At 59.7% G+C, this 18379-nt stretch overlaps 1 protein-coding gene across 9 annotated transcripts in view; it reads left to right on the top strand.

The window, feature by feature from the left end:
* Positions 1–18379, top strand: part of HNF4A (hepatocyte nuclear factor 4 alpha) — a 61033-nt gene that overhangs the window by 36105 nt on the left and 6549 nt on the right. For 4 of the 9 annotated variants that reach the window (XM_089307967.1, XM_089307968.1, XM_089307965.1 and 1 more), the window contains exons 2-9: positions 3843–4017; positions 5062–5156; positions 9839–9945; positions 10624–10779; positions 13962–14049; positions 14897–15052; positions 17115–17351; positions 18183–18332. In XM_089307967.1, the coding sequence (XP_089164093.1) occupies positions 4004–4017; positions 5062–5156; positions 9839–9945; positions 10624–10779; positions 13962–14049; positions 14897–15052; positions 17115–17351; positions 18183–18332 (1003 nt within the window). In that variant the 5' untranslated portion in view covers positions 3843–4003. Of the gene's footprint in view, positions 1–11; positions 253–428; positions 622–3842; positions 4018–5061; positions 5157–9838; positions 9946–10623; positions 10780–13961; positions 14050–14896; positions 15053–17114; positions 17352–18182; positions 18333–18379 lie in introns of those variants that run through there. The other 5 variants (XM_051845027.3, XM_051845025.3, XM_051845026.3 and 2 more) reach the window with 5 other exon arrangements.

Here is an 18379-nt window from a genome sequence, read left to right as displayed (position 1 = left end):
GGACAGCAGGGAGGCAGAGAGGGCCCCTGGGAGGAGGCAGTGGGAGGGCGGAGGGCGGGGGGGCCGGGCTCGCCTGGAGCCTTCGGGGTGGGCACCCTGGGCAGGGCAGGTGGCCGAGGCGTGGAGGCAGGGGGAGAATGCGCCTCTCCAAAACCCTCGTCGACATGGACATGGCCGACTACAGCGCTGCACTGGACCCGGCCTACACCACCCTGGAATTTGAGAACGTGCAGGTGTTGGCGATGGGCAATGGTAGGTGGGGGCAGGTGCGCCCAGGTGTGCCCAGGTGCGGGAGTGGCACTTTGGCCCTCAACTCTGGGGTGGGAGGAGAATGACAGAAAATGGTAGGCTGGTCCTATGGACTCACACAGGTGTTGGCAGGTACAGCAGCCAAAGGCATTGTGGGAAAGGGAAGCCCATCAAGGGCGAATTTCCAGCCAAAGTAGATCCCAGGTCTTTCTCTCAGGCCCTTCCAGTCCCCGCTGGCTCCTGGCTGCTCTGCCGGGTGTCACGGGGACAGAGGCACAATGGTGAGCTGCCTGTTGGCGTCCGGCTCCAGCAATGCAGCCCAGCACAGCCCTTTCTTGGTCTCCTTGGGCGTAGGTGCAGAGAGATGGAGAGGTATGTCCTTGTCCTTGTCCCCAGACGGTGGTGGGAGGCACACCTGCCCTTGGGGTGTCTCGGGGCCCCCATGAGGAATTGGAGTTTAGAAAAAGGGCTCTGCTAACAAAGGGGCCGACAGCCGCATGCATTGTGCGTGTGTGCGGCGGTGTACTGTCACATATGTCCATGTAAGTGCGTGTAAGGCCCCGTGCTGCATGGGCAAACGTGTGCCTGTGCGGATACATGTGCCTGTTCATGTTTCTTCGCGCACGTGCGCTCTCTCTCCAGTTGTACTTGTTCAATGGTGGGTCTGTGTGTGTTCATTTCTCCTTGGGGTGCCCACATCTTGCTTATGTGTGGGAGTGCTGTGAATGTGTGTGTGTGTGGATATTTGTACACACATGCTGTGAGTGTGGGTCATGGACGGAACAGGCTTGTGGATATGGGCGCAGTGTGTGCCCTGTGCTTTCTGGATGGGCATCCCCCGAGGGCACCTTGCCAGGTGCCTGTGTAGGTGCCTGCTGTGTGTACAGCTCCCTGTCCTGGGGGCCAGCACTGGGCTGTCCACAGTTCTGCAGAACCCAAGGGAAGGCTTTTGACATCGCCATCGGCCAAGTGAGATTCCCACCAGCTGCGCGTCTGCTTGTCTCAGCCGCCTGTGTCCATTCCGCCGTGGCTGGTGGCACATCTGTCGTGGTGGACCGTTCTCCACAAGGCAGAGGAGGAGGGGTGAGGCCTGAAAGCCAGGAAGCTCCTGTTGGAGGGGGGGGGAAGGGCCCTCATGGGGGCCGAGGTCGGCCTGCCACCCGCCTTGCTCCCGTGGCTCTGAGCCACTCGCTGGTGTCAGGAGGCCTGGAAAGCTTGCGGTCAGCTCAGCTTGGAAGAGCAGACAACGGCCAGGCCCTGCTCCTGGTCCCGGTCAGCCTGGCTGCTGCCCCCACCCCGCTCCCGTGTCGTGCACCACATCACTCCTCTCTCGGCCCCTGCTGTCTTCCGCAGCAAGGACTTCGTGACCCAGGCCTGCTGGTTGGCTGCTTTTACAAATGTCCTGGGATCACATGAGGGGTGTCCTGTGACCCTGCAGGGACAGTGTGTGCTGCCACCCTCCCTGGCCGCCGCCCAGCCCCGGGCTGCTCCCTGGGGCTGGCCTTGTCATCACTTAGAGCCCAGGAACCCTGTGCTCCTGAGGCAGAGGCCAGACCCCCCCACCTGGGGGTCCCGAAGATGAGACGCTTACGGCGCCGGGGCCAGAAATATCTGGGCTCCAGTCCAGCGTCGATCCTTCCTGCCATTTCCCTCGCTGAGCCTCAGTCTTCTTACCTGCCAAATGGGGGTGGACGGACACCTGGTTCCCAGGGCCGACCAGGAGAGAAGTCAGAGATGGTGCCTGAGTCACCCCAGTCTCGGGGCAGCTGCGGGAAGGGTTTGTGGAGAGCGGGGGCCGTGCGAAGGTGTCCCGCAGTGTTTTGTGTGCGTGTGGGGCTCCGAAGCTCCAAGGATGATCCACTCCCACCCACCCTCAAATTCCACATCATCAACAAGGGCCCTGCAGACGCCCCAACACGCGGAGCGTGGCCAGAGCGAGCCTGGGCCTTCAGCGCAGCTCCGTGTGCTAACACAGGGCAAGCCCCTCGTCCTCCCTGAGCCCCCTGCCTCGGGCCTGGACAATGGGTGACCCGCTGGCCTCGGTGGGCACAGCACCCGGCCCATCCCACCCAGGGCAGGGGAGCTCCCTCCCCAGCCTCCGCCTGGATGTCTGGGAGATGTGGGGTCAGCTCTCCCCAGGGGTCAGGGGTGGAGAGGCAGAGGGAGAAAGGGCATGGATGCGGCTTAACAATTATCCCCGTCTCCAGGAATAATTCACCCAGTGGAGGGGCCGGGCTCTGGGCACACTCGGAGCCTTAGCAGGTATTAAGCCAGGGACCACAGGAAGGCGAGGTGCTGGGGGCTGGGCATCGTATCACCCATACCAAGGCACTGCTTGCTGTGTGCCAAGCGCGAGGAGGGGGAGAGAGGAGAGAGGGAGAAAGGGAGAGGAGGTCTTCCATCCACTGGTTTACTCCCCAAGTGGCCGCAATGGCCAGAGCTGGGCTGATCCGAAGCCAGGATTCAGGAGCCTCCTTCCAGGTCTCCCACGTGGGTGCTAGGGGCCCAAGCACTTGGGCCATCTTCTGCTGCTTTCCCAGGCACATTAACAGGGAGCAGGATCGGAAGTAGAGCAGCCGGGACTCAAACCAGCGCCCACATGGGATGCCAGCGCTACAGGCAGTGGCTTTACCCTCTGGTTCTTAGCTGCACATCCCTTAGAAGTCCAGGGTTGGAGGCAGGGGTCTGAGGAAACATATGTGTGGACTCTGCTGGTGTGCACACGTGTGCTTGTCCGTGGTGTGCATCTTCTCCAGAGGGCTTATCCTGGGTGGCAGATTTGCTGCCCAGAAAGGGACTTCAGCTGCTGAAAATGTTGTGAAAATTTAAAAGCAAACAGCTGGGCCAGCCCAACTGCTCCCTTTGACAGCTAGGGAAACTGAGGCCCACGTACAGATGACTTAGTGGTGGCATCGGCACGAGGGAGCCCTGTTGCCCAAAGGGAGCTGTCCACGGCCACCAGCCTTGCCTCCCTGTTCACACATCTGTGTAGCTGCAGCGCTGGCCTCTGAGACAGGAAGTCTTTGGGAGGGGTGCCCAGTGCCTTGTGGGGTTGGCTGGGGCTGTGGGCTCGCACAGGGGTTGCCAGGTACAGTGGCCAGAGGCATTGTGGGAAAGGGAAGAATTTCCAGCCACAGTGGATCCCAGCTCTTGCCCCCAGTGAGGGTTTGTTCTTGTTGCCTGTCTTCCCTGCTCCCAGGGAGCAGCTGAAGGCCCCAGCCTGGTCACCCAGTGAGAAGTGAGTGACAGGACTCCTTCCACGAGGGAGCTGGGGGTGTGCTTGTCCCTTCCACAGCTCCTTCTGCCCAACAAGGCGTCCACAAGGTCGCATGTGCCCCAGGAGGTGGCCAGGTTTCCACACCTTCCCGGGGAAGCTGGGCCACCAGCCTCTAGCGCAGGGAGAAGCAGCCCAACACGGAAGACTGCGAAGTCAGCGTCACAGCCGTGCCACGCCACAGATGCAAAAGGCGGCCATGGTGGGAGGGAGAGCACGCTCCCTGGTCTGGCCGAGGCCCGGGCACAGTGCCCGCAAAGTGGGAGAGGGTTTCTGACGTCTTGCGCCTCCTGAGACCACTGCCTTCTCTCCCGTACAGACACATCCCCATCAGAAGGCGCCAACCTCAATGCGCCCAATAGCCTGGGTGTCAGCGCCCTGTGTGCCATCTGTGGGGACAGGGCCACGGGCAAGCACTACGGCGCCTCCAGCTGCGATGGCTGCAAGGGCTTCTTCCGCAGGAGCGTGAGGAAGAACCACATGTACTCCTGCAGGTGAGCTTCCCCCCTTGGGCCTCAGTTTCTCCAGCTGGGGAATGGACGTGCATGGGTTCGAGTCCCCCTGGGGTCTGTCTTCTCTCTGAGTGGCTCCGAGAGGCATGCAGCCTTCAAGGCCTTCAAGGCTCTCTGATTTCTTGGGCCTCATGAATCCATCTCTCCTGGGAACCCCATGCAGTGATCCCAAAGCTGCCAGCTGCCCTTCACTGAGCGTGGACCTCTGCCAGGCCCCACGCCAAGTCTCTAGGTGCCTATAATTATTTGCCCCGCTTAGCAGTGGGGAGCCACGAGGCCTAGCAGCGAGCCCAGCCTGGAACAAGTGGGAATGAGCTCCATGCCTTTCCACCTGCCCAGGGGCTCCCCAAGCCTTAGGCACCCCCTCTTTCAAATGCACCTTCCGCTCTGCTCTGGGTAACGACAATGGTGCACCCACTCCAGCTACCCATGGTGAGCCCTTGCCCAGTGTACATGCTGTGCCAGGCCCATCTGTGGCTGTCACCTGTCACACCCCTCTGTGGTGGCCACACTTATAATTCCCATCTTATGGATGAGGAAGCTGTGGCCGGGAGGGCTGGGAACTCAGCCCAGGTCACGCTGCTTGAATCAACATTGGAGTCAGGGCTACTCCTCTGGGCCCCACCCCAACTTCTGTATGGCACTGCTGTCTCCTAGCCCCATCCAGAGAGAGGCTTGTGTGGCCCGAGGATGGACTTGGAGCCAGAGCCGGGAGCCTGCTGAGGGCCCTGGGCTCCTTTAGGATGTGCCCGGATTGGCAGTGCCCTGGTACTCCAGGAGCTAAGCTTCCTGGCTCACTTGTCCCTCCAACCGGCTGAGTGACCCGAGGCCACGTGTTGCCTCTCTGAGCCCCAGTTTCCTCGTGGTTAGCAGGACAGGTGGGACTCTCTGGGGCCCCCTACAGCTGCTGGTGGGTTAGCAGGAGTACCCCCGGGGATGCAGGCGGAGGCCAGGGGCCTCGCTCTGTCCTGAGAGGGGGTCTGGAGGCTGTGTCTTCTCCATCCAACCATCCGAAGCCCTCCCCAGATTTAGCCGGCAGTGCGTGGTGGACAAAGACAAGAGGAACCAGTGCCGCTACTGCAGGCTCAAGAAGTGCTTCCGGGCTGGCATGAAGAAGGAAGGTGAGCCTCAGCCTCCCCCACTGCCCCGCCCATGCCCACGCCCACACCCACGCCGCCCACAGCCATTTACAACTGGAGCTGTACTTTATGGCTCGGCCACAGGCCCCTGGGTGACTGGCAAATGGCTGAAGGGAGGGAGGGCCTGCAAATCTGGCCATGGGGAGCGGCTGGGCTGGGTCTTGAGAACGATTCAGCGAGATAAGCTCCCACTCTCAGCTCCCCGTGCCCACCCCGGCCGTCACAGATGGGACCGGCCTGGCAGCGACAGGTGCGCCGCATTCCTTTGTCCCTGTGTGTCAGGTCACCGCCAAAGCTTTCACGTTCTAGAAAGCGGGAACAAGGTGTCAGGCTCGCTCTGTGTGGCTGAGGATGGGATGGTCAGAGCACAGCTTTTGTGAGGTCTGCTTCCAGCAGGTGCACCCCCGGGCTGAGCCTCCTCTGCCTTTGAGAGTTCAGTTCGCTCTCACGACTGACTCGCTGCAGGGCGGCCGGAATTCTCTCCGGTCCCTGCTTGTCGTGGAGGAGGGAACTGAGGCCCTCAAAGGACAGGCCGCTGGTCCAGGGCCCATGGGAAGGGCTGAGGCCGGAACCCTGAGCTCCTTGCTGCCCGGACAACAGCTCCATGCTGCCCACTGTGTGCCCTACACACCCCGGGAGCATTTAGAGCTGTTTCCAGCCCGTGCTCTGGAAGCACAAATCCTCGCTTCTTTTCAGAGTAACCCAAGTTCATTTGCAAATCTCTTCATTTCCTTCTCTCCTCTGCACACCCTTCCTGGTGCTGAGATGAGCCTTGACCCTCACTAACAGCCCGCCCTTGTGCTGTACCGGCCAAGCCTCAGTCTGGTCCTGCACAAATACCCCCCTCCCCCGCCCCCAGCCCAGCCCGGAAGCAGGAGCCTGGGACCCAGCCTCCTCCCTGCCAACCAAGGAGGCGGAGGAGGAGGAGGAAGAAGGCAAGCACAGTTTGGCAGCCTCCCCCGAACCCTCCTCTGCCTCTCAGCTCCTGCTTTCTTTGCCACCTCTCTCAGACACATTTATTTTTTTTAAATTTATTTACTTATAAGGCAGAGGGAGGGAGAGGCAGAGGGAGAGAGAGGGAGAGAGGGAAAGGGAGGGAGGGGGAGAGGGAAAAGGAGAGGAAGAGAGAGGGAAAGGGAGGGAGGGGGAGAGGGAGAGGAAGAGAGAGGGAGAGAGAGGGAGGGGGAGAGGGAGAGGAAGAGAGAGGGAGAGAAGAAGGGAGAAGGAGAGCAAGGGAGAGAGAGAGAGGGAGAGAGGGAGGGAGAGAGAAACAGGGAGGGGAAGGGGGAGGGGGGAGAGGGGGAGAGGGAGAGGGAGAGAGAGAGAGAGGAAGAGAGAAAGAGAGAGAGATATTCCATTTGCCAGTTCACTCCCCAAATGACCATAATGTCCAGGATTGGGCCAGGCCAAAGCCAGGAGCCTGGAGCTCCATCTGGGTTTCCCACGTGGGTGCCAGGGGCCTAAGCACTTGGACTAGCTTCCAGTGCTTTCCCAGGTGCATTAGCAGTGAGCTTGATCAGAAGTGGAACAGCCAGGACTCGAACCTGTGCTCTGATATGGGATGCTGGCAGCACGGGCGGCCACGTAACCTGTGGAGGCACAACACCGGTTCCCAAAACACCTTCTGTGCCTCACCCCTGCAGGGCCTCAGTCTGAGCTCATGAGTTCTGTTGGAAAACCGGAGCCTGCTGATGTTTATGAAGGAGTGCGTGGTCTCCAAGGCCCCCCTCCTGCTCCACACACCAGGACCCCCGTGCCCAGTCCTCCGGGGTCCTCCACGTGAGGCGGAGCTTTCTCCAATGGCCAACCCCCCTCCCCTTCCCTACCCACTTTCCTATGGGGCTGAGCCTCTCTCACCCACTTGTATGTCCAAGTTCAGAACCGCTTTGTAGACTGGGAAATGTTATGAATGGGGATGTGATGTGTGATGGACAGCGGAAGACACACAAAAGACTGCGACCTGCGGCCTAAGGGCCTGCGTCCTGTGGTTCTCACAGGGAGGGCTAAGGTGACGCAGAGTCTGCCGCTGTGCTCAGGAACCCTTGGGCCATCTCTGTAGCACCTGCAGCCATTCAGCCTGCTCGTTTTATGCGCTTTGGTTTGGACACAGAGCCAGGTGTTGTCCCGCGGGCACGGGCTTTGGGAGACCAAGGCTGTCGTGTTGAACTTGCAGACTTTATGATGGGCAGTTGGGAGAGGGACAGGCAGCCCACCTGAGCATATGGCCACCTACCTAGGCTGGTCCTGCGTGTGGCCAGTCCTCGTTAAACTTGCAGAGTCATTGTCACCAGTATGACTTTAGAGGACTTTCTGCCCCTCTGTGGCTCTCACTTTCCCACCCATAAAAGGGAGGGTTCGGTAATGCTGCCTGCCCACTCCATAGGTCTGGCCGTGACGCCAAGGACCTACCTGGGTGCACCTGTCCACACCGCCCACAGCGTGCATGCGTGTTTGTCCCCCAGTCCTCCACCGAGCTGAGGTACAGCTGCAGGGCCCCAGCGCCTAGAAGGGAAGTGAGCCCCAGGCACTGGGCCCTGGCTCAGCCCCGAGAAGAGCCGTTTGCTTCTTGGTGTAGGGAGGCTGGAGAGTGTGCACTAGTAAAAGGCCGGGGCTTCCACACAAGCCTGGATTACTGGGAAGGCAGCCACAGGGTCGCTTTGAGGAAGGGCCAAGGTAGCACCGTGTTCTGTGGCCGCCATGCTCAAGCCCTGGGAAGTTAGATTCCCACTGGCTCTAAGTCCTCCAGGGCCCACGCCCCCCCTCAGCCTGATGGGAAATTGCCAGAGCCAAGCAAACCTGTCCGTGGGAGCCTCTCTGGCCAGGCGAGGGGCACAGGTGTTCGTGTCTTTCTCTCGGTGGCCTTGGGAGCAGCTGGGGACTGAAACCCATAAGGACCAGAAAGTGTGAGCTGCAAGTGTAGGATTTACGGACCAGCCGGGGCTGTGAGACGTCATTGACTCTCCCCTCTCCTCACTCTACAGAGAGGGAGACTGAGGCCAGAGAGGCCATGTGCTGAGTCAGAGGTGGAGCTCAGGCCCCTAGAGCTGGGCAGGCACCAGGGAATTGAACTTGAGTGATTGGTGTGGTCTTGTGGTCTAAATCCCTGCACCATTCTCTCAACTGCAGGGAAGGGGCCGAAATTGTAGGCCATAGGGGGTTCCTGGAGGGCAAATCCTGGGGTCCCTGAGCCCAACAGCCAGCAGCCACTTCTGACCTCTAACCCGAGGCCAGGCAGACACCTGCCGTGCCTCAGCTGTCAGTCCGGGACCAAGATCCAGTTTCTAGTGTCAGAACCCCAGGCCAGAGAACAGAGCAGGTGGTGCAGGGTGCGGGCAGGTGGTGGGAGCTTCTGGTGGGTCCCGCCCCCACCCCCACCCAGGGGTTCCCTGGGAAGACAGGCTCATCTCCCGCCTCTGCCCAGCTGGTTAATATTCAATAGAAGTTACATTAGGTCCCCGACCCTGCTAATACTGAGCAAACATTTGGAAAACATCATTCCGTGACTGGGCTCGCGCCGGGCCTGATAACGCCGGCCTAGCCTTGAGCTGACGGCAGCCCCTTCCCTCCGCCCGCCTCCACCATCAGGGCCCTGGTGGGTGCAGGCAGCCGGCAAGCCCTACTGCCAGGGCCCAGGTATGGCCTGCGGGGTATGGCCTGCGGGCTCCGGAGGAGATCTCCCACCCTGGGATCCTGCCGGCTTTGGTGTAGACTAGCTGGTTTTACACTTGCATTTAACAGCATTTGAAATTGGCAGAAGGCCGAGGAGCTGGGGGTCGGGGCGAGCAGGCATGGGCAGGATGCTGGGAGGAGACAGAGCCTGTCTCGCCCTGCGCCTCTTGCACCCACTCAACAAACATTTAACGAGCACCTGCTGTGCCCCAACTCCGCCCTAGGCGCCAGGGCTTCAGCAGTGAGCAAGGTGGATGAAGGGCTGGCTCTCTGGAGCTTTCCATCTCCATAGGGAGGCAGACAGTAGAGAAATTGCCCGATAATTCTGCAAGAAATGCCTTGAAGGAAAATAAAGGAGGGGGATGGCTGGAGAGGGGGTCTGAGAGAGCAACATTCGCACAGGGACATGTGTGACGGGAAGCAGCAGCAAGCCCTGTGCGAGGGGTCAGGGAGGCGGCCTGCCTCTGCTCTCTTTGGGAAGGTCAGCACAGATGGGACCCCGGCCCCTGCTGATGGGCAAGGCCTCGGGGCAGGTGTGTCCCCCGGTCCAAGGCCTCCACCCCTGTGCAGGAATCCCTGGGCCAGTTCCGTGTCGCCAGAGCCATTTGTTTGGAAAGAAAGAGACTCATTTTAGAGACAGAGCTTGAAGACCTATAGCCTGGTCAGAGGCCCCAGCGTCCACCTCCAGGGCTGCGGGGCCGTCTCTGACCTGCTTGCCACCAGCGATGGCTGGGCCCCTCCCTCAGGGTGTCTGGAAAGTTCTTCCACACGCTGAGTTAGACTCCCTCCTCACCGCTCCCCCCAGCTAGTCCGGGCTCTGTCCTCCGGGCTGCCTCCCCCCACTCCTGCCTCTAACTGTGCCTCCTTCGCTCCAGGACAGCCTGAGGTGTCTCCTCCTGGGTCCGGCTCTCTTCTCACACCTCGTCCGCACCTGCCGGTGCCAGGCCACTCCCCGTCCCCTCCCTGCCCCCTCACCTCCCTCTGCCTCTTCACAGCCGTCCAGAATGAGCGAGACCGCATCAGCACCCGGAGATCCAGCTACGAGGACAGCAGCCTGCCCTCCATCAACGCGCTCCTGCAGGCGGAGCTCCTGTCCCAGCAGGTACCGGGGGGCCGCCCCCCACCCCCACCAGGGACCCCCCCATGCTGCGGAGGAGTCTCTCCCCCTGCTCTTCTGTCCTCCCCAGCCAGGCCCTGGGCCAGCACACAGAAGGGACCCCAGCTATCCCAGAGGGGAAGCCAAGTCCAGTGTTGCACAGCCACTTCAGTAGCAAAGACAGAATTCGAACCCAGCACTCTGGGGGTCTTTCTAGTTCATGCGACTGCCTATGTTCCACAGGCCACACAGGGGCTCTGCTCTTACAGGGGCCTGAGATCAGCCTGGCCGGGAGACCCCAGAGGAGTGTTTTAAAGGGCACAGGAAGCAAACGGGCGCTCAGCCAACCCTTTGCTGTGTGGCTCTGGGCAAATCACAGCCCCGCTCTGGGCCGTGGTGGCTTCATCCATCCGATGAAGATGGCGGCTTGTGCTCTGCTTCTCCTTGAGGGCCGAGGAGTCCGGGGGGCTCTAAGGAGCTGGCAGCGGAGGGGGCAGAGGGCACAGATGCCCAGAGGGAGCCCTCGCCCTCCCGTCTGCCCCCTTCCTCTGACGGCTGCTCAGAGCTCGGAGGACCCACAGTCCAGCTGCTTCCAGACATGGAGGCTTTCCCGGGAGGGGCTCCGTGCTGGCGACAGAGCCTGGAGGGGCCCGGCCCTCCCCAGCACCTCCCCGTCTCGCACAGATCACCTCCCCCGTCTCCGGCATCAACGGCGACATCCGCGCCAAGAAGATCGCCAGCATCGCAGACGTGTGCGAGTCCATGAAGGAGCAGCTGCTGGTGCTTGTGGAGTGGGCCAAGTACATCCCAGCTTTCTGCGAGCTGCCCCTGGATGACCAGGTGAGGCGATGGGCGGGGCCCTGCCAGCCCCCCGAGCCTTGGACCTGTGTGCCCGGAACTGCGGAATCACTTTGCAAATATTAGCTCCCTTAAGCCTTCCAGGACTCTAGGAGGCAGGTACCGTCATTCCCATCTTGCAGGTGTGGAAACTGGGGCCCAGAGAGGTTAAGTAACTCACTCAAGGTCACACAGCCAGAATCCAAGACAGCAGGGATTAGGACCAGACAGGAGAGCTCCAAAGTCCAAGCTCCTAACTCATGCCCCACACAGCTCTCCTGGGAGGGAGAATGCTGGACAGGGACTAGGGCCAGGGATCAGGAGACTTGGGCTTAAACTCTGGTCCTAAGACTGGTTCCCTAGGTGACCCTGGATAAGTCACTTCCTGTCTCTGAGCCTCCTTTCTCTCTGAAGTGGGAATGATCACATCCTCTTCAGAGTGCTTTGGGGAGGATCGAGCACATTGCTAGGACAGTGAAAAGCCTCACGACCGAGCACCCACAGGCGGCCTGCCTGCACAAATGTGTTCCCTCCCTGGGAGAGGGGAGCAGGGCTGGGCCACCCTCCCAGCTTTGGAGGAAGCTCCCAGTGTGCCTGCACAAGAGGTGGAGGGGGCAGCTAGATCTTAGCGCTTTGGAGAAGCCGGGCGGCCCGGCAGCTGCTCCGTGTCATGGGAGCTGGGCCAGCCTGTCCCGGAGTATCTACTTGTGCCCCATGGTGGGACGCTCTGTGAACCCACAGGGGTTGGATCCCTCCCTCGGTCCGGAGAGTGGTGGGGCAGGGATCTTGTCCAAGCTGCCCCTGCCCTCTCCCCTGCCCCCCGTGCTCAGGTCCCCCCTGCTGGAGGGTCTGCATTAATGTTTAATCTCTCCTGTTCCTTCCCAGGGCTCAGCAGGGCAACAGGACACCCCCAAGCTGGGCAATTGCTAACCTCGATTTCCCACCCGAACCTCCCTGGCCGGGGCTCAGAGCATTCTCAGAGGGCAGTGATGGGTGGCCGGTAACACAAGACAATCATTAACTGTCCCCCCTCCCCGCCCTGCCGCCTGCCCACCCCCAGAACAGCCGCCATGTCACAGGGTTGAACCTGGGAACCCACTGGAGGTGCACACAGAGCCCATCTTGGCTGGTGGGGGTGAGGCACACCTGGGAGACTTGGGAGCCTCGTCCTCCAAAGCACAGTCCAGTTCTGGCAAAATTGTCCCAGGAGCCAGCTTCCAAGTCAGCTCGCTTCTTGATTTGTTTTGGACATCAATCCATTGAGGCCCAAGAGGCAGGATACCATTACATAAGGGGACTGAGGCCTTGAAAGGCAGAAAGTGATAGGCCTGATGTCACGGGCAAGCTGGCCCCAGAGCCAGGATTCACACCAGGCCCTCTGTCTGGTGATTAGAGAGCCGCTGGGGCAACCAGGGGAACCTCGCACAGCGCCCGGCATCCAGCAGGTGCCCGGTAATGAGCACCCTTCGCGCGGGCCACCAGGATCTCGCCTCCATGGCTGCTGCCCATTGTTCCTCTTTCTGCCTCTCTTATGAGGTTCTAACCATGGGGGGACAGAAGGTGTGAGACGCATGGATGCAAAGACATCTTATCATTTCTTCCTTCAAATGAATATGCATTGGGTGCTTTAAAAAAATTTATTACTTGAAAGAGTTCCAGAGAGAGAGGAAGAGACAGGGCAGGGTGGGGAGGGGGATGGAAAGAGAGAGAGCGAGAGAGCTTCCATCTGCTGGTTTACTCTCCAGATGGCCACAACAGCTGGGGCTGAGCCCAGAGCTCCATCCGGGTCTCCCATGTGGGTGCAGGGGCCCGAGCACTTGGTCCATCTTCCGCTGCTTTCCCAGGCGCATTAGCAGGGAACTGGATTAGAAGTAGAGCAGCCGGGACTCAAACTGGCGTCCACATGGGATGCCCGCATTGTGGGCGAGTGGCTTTATGTGCTACGCCACAGCGCTGGCCCCGTATCGCGTGCTTTCTCTACCAGGTATCTCCCAGGCCTCAGACAAGTCCGCCCCGCTGGGGAGGCCTTCTCCGGCCTCTGCGGCTCCTGCGACTCTGCAGCCGCGTTGCTCTTCCCCGCGCAGCCTCACCTCCCTCCCTTCCTGTTCAGTCTGCTCTCCTCCGCTTGTTTCCTGCTCCGTTTTCTGTCCTCCCACAGAAGGGGAGTTCTGTGAAGCTGGAGCCCCTGTCTCTCTCTACCATGGTGTCCCCATTGTCTGAAAGCATAACTGGCACTTGGCAGGCTTGTGAAATGCGTAGCTGAAGGAGTGAACATCAGATGAGCGAGGGGAAGGAAGCTTGTTAACCCTTGGCTGGGCTTGCTACGGGGCCACAGCTCCCTAACCTGACCCCGCAGACAGGGTCCGGAGGCTACGGGCTTGGTGCTCCTGTGGGCAGCAGCCCACCCTGGGTCTTCCCACGAGCGCTGAGGCAGATGGCCCTGAAAGGGCAGGCGGTGGCTTCCGCAAGCTGCACCCCCACCTCCGACTCAGTCTGCACGGCTGCCTGGCCCCCACCTGGCCCCCACTGAGGACCGGGCTCCGCCTTTACCTTGAGCAGGGCCAGCCCGAGATCCCAGATCCTCATCTGAGGTCTTGCTGTGCTCTCCCCACTCCTAGAATCTTAGAGTCAGGTGTGTGTGTGGCGGGGCGGGGGCTCATGGTGACCCCCACACACCCGCACTCCAGAATCCCTGGGGAGCTTGTTGAATGCAGATCCCTGGGCCCGCCCCTCACCCCCAGATTCCGAACCTCTGCTAGTAGGGCCTAAGAATCTGAGTTTTCCTAATGCACCCCTCATATTTCTCCATGGGGGGGTCTATGGGTGGGAGTTTGGGCCGTCGGCATCAGTGCTTTGGGGGCTCACAGGCCTGTGGGAGAATCTGACGGGCGCCTTGGAGCCGCTGTCCTGAAGCAAGCACACCACAATGTTGCTTGCAGTTTCACCAGGCATGCTGGGAGAGCGACTGGCCCGAGGACACAGCAGTTCAAGGGCAGGGTCGCCGTGAGGTCTCCCAGCTCTGCGAGCGGGTTCTTTCCCCTTCCAGGTTTCTGCCGAGTCTTTTCCAGGTCCCTGGGTCTGCCAGTTCCGGGACTTGCCCATCCTACTGTGGTTCAGGCAGAGGAAGGTGGACGGAGTCTTAAGCGGACTTGCAGATGCCAGACCCCATCTCTCTCCTCTTCCAGGTAGCCCTGCTCAGAGCCCACGCCGGCGAGCACCTGCTGCTTGGAGCCACCAAGCGATCCATGGTGTTCAAGGACGTGCTGCTCCTGGGTGAGGAGGCCGCCTGGCCCGGCCAGGGCTCCGGGGTTGGGGGTGGGGGATGCTCAGCAGGAAGACTCCCATGGTGGCGGGCCGGGGCCAGGCAGAAGGACTGCGAATGGCCCTGCCCTGGGGCTTGCCACTGGAGGACTCCGGAACTCAGGTCTCTGCTGGATGCAAGGAAGTAGGACTGCAACAGATAGAATTCCCCGGGCATTCGAGGGAGAACACACTCGGGGTCTTCCCTGGAATTACACCTGCACTCTGGTGTTCTCTTGGAGTGGGTGCAAGAGGTGGCCAGGGATGGCGCAGACCCCAGCCCAGTGCCCTGTGCCCCGTGACGTAGTTAGCGTTTTAAATGCTATGCAGCCTCCGCTCGATGCTAAGAACTTCGCATAATACTTGACAAGCCTTGCCTCTTTTCCTACAGCAGCCCAGGTTGGGAAGTCTTATTACTTATCCCCATCTCACAGATGACAAGACTGAGGCACAGAGAGGTTAAGTAACTTACCCAGAATACACTCTGCTGTAAGTGGCAGAGCCATTTAACGAGGGCAGTCCAGTCCCAGAACCTGGTCCCTGGTGCCTCCCGTGTGGCCCTTGAATGTCATCCACCTTGTGAGGCATGCTGGGAAATGGACCCTGAGTCATGTCAGAGGAGTCCTAGAATGCCACCTTCCAGGCCCAGGCTGATGATTTTGGGCGATTTATCCTCTTGGGCCTCGCCTTCCTCATCTATAAAATGGGCATGAAATCTGCACAGATCTTCTTGGGTGGGCACCAACTACAACGCCAAATCTAGAGGAGAGGGGCCAACCAAGATCTCTGTCCCATCCCGTCTCCCTCCCCAACTGCCCAGGCAACGACTACATCATCCCTCGGCACTGCCCGGAGCTGGCGGAGATGAGCCGGGTGTCCATGCGCATTCTTGATGAGTTGGTGCTGCCCTTCCAGGAGCTACAGATAGACGACAATGAGTATGCCTGCCTCAAAGCCATCATCTTCTTCGACCCAGGTGCACCCCCACCCCTGCCCCGTCCCTGATGCTCCAGTGCCCCTGCCAGACCTCAGCCAGTTCTCAGCCTCATCTTGTTGTCATGACAACCAGGAGAGGCTTTCCTGATCACCTCTGTTTAAAGATTTATTTTTATTTATTTAAAAGAGTTACAGAGAAATGTAGAGACAGAGAGAAAGGTCTTCCATCCGCTGGTTCACTCCCCAGATGACCACAGGTGCAGGAGCTACACCGATGCAAAGCCAGGAGCCAGGAGTTTCTTCTGGGTCTCCCATGTGGGTGCAGGGGCCCAAGCACCTGGGCCATCTTCTACTGCTTTCCCAGCCGGAGAGCTGGATCACAAGTGGAGCAGCCAGGACTCGAACTGGCACCCATATGGGACTTCAATGCTTCAGGCCGGGGCTTTAACCCACTGCACCACAGCAGCGGCCCCAGTCAACTCCATTTATCGGATGAGGCAAATCAAAGCTTGTTGGGCTGGTGTGTCGAGACACGGCACCCCGACTCCACAGGCCTGGACTTTTCCTTCCCATCCTCCTCCTTTTCTTTCCCTTTTGCTTCTTTTTCTCAAAACATGTTTTAAGTCTAGTTATCTATTTGAGAGTCGTGGGCACACAGACAGATTCACTCCCCAACTGCACACAGTAGTTAAGACTGGGTTAGGGGGGCTGGCACTGTGGTGTAGTGGGTAAAGCCGCCGCCTGCAGTACTGGCATCCCATATGGGTGCCAGTTCGAGTCCTGGCTGCTCCTCTTCCAATCCAGCTCTCTGCTGTGGCCTGGGAAAGCAGTGGAAGATGGTCCAAGACCTTGGGCCCCTGCACCCATGTGGGAGACCCAGAAGAAGCTCCAGGGTCCAATGGCACTGTTCTGGCTGTTGTGACCATTTGGGGGGGCGGTGAATCAGCAGATGAAAGACCTCTGTCTCTCTCTGCCTCTGCCTCTGTAACTCTGCCTTTCAAATAAATAAATAAATCTTAAAAAAAAAAAATAAGACTGGGTTAGGGCCAAAGCCAGGAGCTGAGGATAATATCCAGGTTTCCCATGTGGGTGGCAGGGACCCGATCACTTAAGCCATCACCACTGCCTCCCAGGGTCTGCATTAGCAGGAAGCTGGAGTCAGGAGCCAGAGCCAGGAATCGAACCTAGGCCCTCAGATGTGAGACTCAGCATCTCAGCCACTAGCCCAAATACCTGTCCCCAGTTATGTGCTTTGATGCACTTTTTCTTGTCTTGCCACCTGTGGCCTTCAGTGCGCTGAGAGCCGTCCCTAGGGCCAGGGCCCTGTGTGCACAGAGCTCATCTCTAGGAATCATAGCAGTGAAGAAGATGACCCCCACTTACCACTGAATGCTCACTAATGCATCACTTTATTTTATTTTTTTTTAAGATTTTATTTATTTCAGAGGTAGAGTTACAGAGAGAGAGGTCTTCCATCCGCTGATTCACTCCCCAGATGGCTACAATGGCTGGAGCTGTGCTGATCCAAAGCCAGGAGCCAGCAGCTTCCTCTGGGTCTCCCAAGCGGGTGCAGGGGCCCAAGCACTTGGGCCATCTTCTACTGCTTTCCCAGGCCACAGCAGAAAGCTGGACCGGAAGTGGAGCAGCTGGGACTTGAACTGGTGCCCATGTGGGATACCAGCCCCACAGGCAGAGGCCTAGCCTACTATGCCACAGCACCAGCCCATAATGCACCACTTTAAACACTTTGTGTGGATCAGTTTACAACAAGATACGTGTGAGGAGGATACAGATAAGGAAAGTAAGGCACAGGGAGATTGACTTGCCCAAGGTCACACCACCAGGAAATGGCAGAGCTTGAATGTGGACTTCTGGCTCCCCATCAGTCTCTACCCGTCTATAGTCAAGCCCATGCCTTACCTACCAGAGTCTAGGAAGCCATGCTGTGCTTGCACACTCTGCTGGCTGAGACCCTGAGCTCTGGTCCAGGGCTGCTGAAGGCTCCCAAGTGACCTCGGGCCACCAGGGGTCCCTGTCTGGGAACATGGGGGCTCTGCCTCCCCAGTGCTCCAGCTGGGCCCTGACGCGCCCTCCTGTTGCAGACGCCAAGGGGCTGAGCGACCCGGGCAAGATCAAGCGGCTGCGGTCGCAGGTGCAGGTGAGCCTGGAGGACTACATCAACGACCGCCAGTACGACTCGCGCGGCCGCTTCGGCGAGCTGCTGCTGCTGCTGCCCACGCTGCAGAGCATCACCTGGCAGATGATCGAGCAGATCCAGTTCATCAAGCTCTTCGGCATGGCCAAGATTGACAACCTACTGCAGGAGATGCTGCTGGGAGGTCCGTCCTGGCCCCGGAGCGGGAGGGGAGGGGAGGGGAAGGGAGGGGAGGAGAGGGGAGGGGAGGAGGAGGGGAGAGGGAGGGGAGGAGAGGGGAAGGGGGAGGAGGACAGGGAGAGGGACGGGGAGGGGAGGGGAGGGGAGGGGAGAGGGAGGGGAGGAGAGGGATGGGGAGGGGGAGGGGAGAGGGAGGGGAGGAGAGGAGAAGGAGGAGGGGGACGGGGAGGGGGGTGGGGAGGGGAGGGGAGGGGAGAGGGAGGGGAGGGGAAGGGGAAGGGGAAGGGGACAGGGAGAGGGACGGGGAGGGGAGAGGGAGGGGAGGAGAGGGGAAGGGGGAGGGGGACAGGGAGGGGGAGGGGAGGGGAGGGGAAGGGAGGGGGACGGGGAGGGGGGTGGGGAGGGGAGGAGAGGGGGCCCCTCCTGGGACACCAGCCTCACCTGCGCTCCCTTGGCAGCTTCATCATTGCCTCACTGTGTGGCTCTGGGAAACTTGCTGAACCTGGCATGCCCTAGTTTCTCCATCAGAAAAATGGGAGCAGGGGCAATGGTCCTCGTGCGCAGGCACTGAGCCTAGCCTGTGCCAGGCACTGTTTCCAGTGCTGGAGACTTAGCAAGGAACAACATCTTTGCCTCCTGGATGTTGTATGTGTGCATGCGCAGGTGAGTGTGCAGGTGTGTTTGTGTGTGTGTATGTGTGTGTGTATGTGTAGAAAGGGTCCCGGGAACACACAATAAACAAATATAGAATAAAGAAGACAATTACAGATTTTGAAACAAACATGTAATATGGTAGAGGTCTTTTTCCTTAAAGATGTATTTATTTATTTGACAGGCGGAGTTACAGAGAGAGAGAGAGGGAGAGATAGAGAGATAGAGAGAGAGAGAGATCTTCCATCTGCTGGTTCGCTCCCCAAATGGCCACAATGGCCTGGGCTGTGCCAGGCTGAAGTCAGGAGCCAGGAGCTTCTTCCAGGTCTCCCAGGTGGGTGGCAGGGGCCCAAGCACTTGGGCCGTCTTCTGATGCTTTCC

Source organism: Oryctolagus cuniculus, chromosome 11, assembly GCF_051225735.1.
Source record: "Oryctolagus cuniculus isolate XC-2025 breed Fujian yellow rabbit chromosome 11, ASM5122573v1, whole genome shotgun sequence".
Lineage (NCBI taxonomy): Eukaryota > Metazoa > Chordata > Mammalia > Lagomorpha > Leporidae > Oryctolagus > Oryctolagus cuniculus.
Note: the sequence above shows the minus strand (reverse complement) of the source record. Positions and strands in the feature narration are given on the sequence as shown.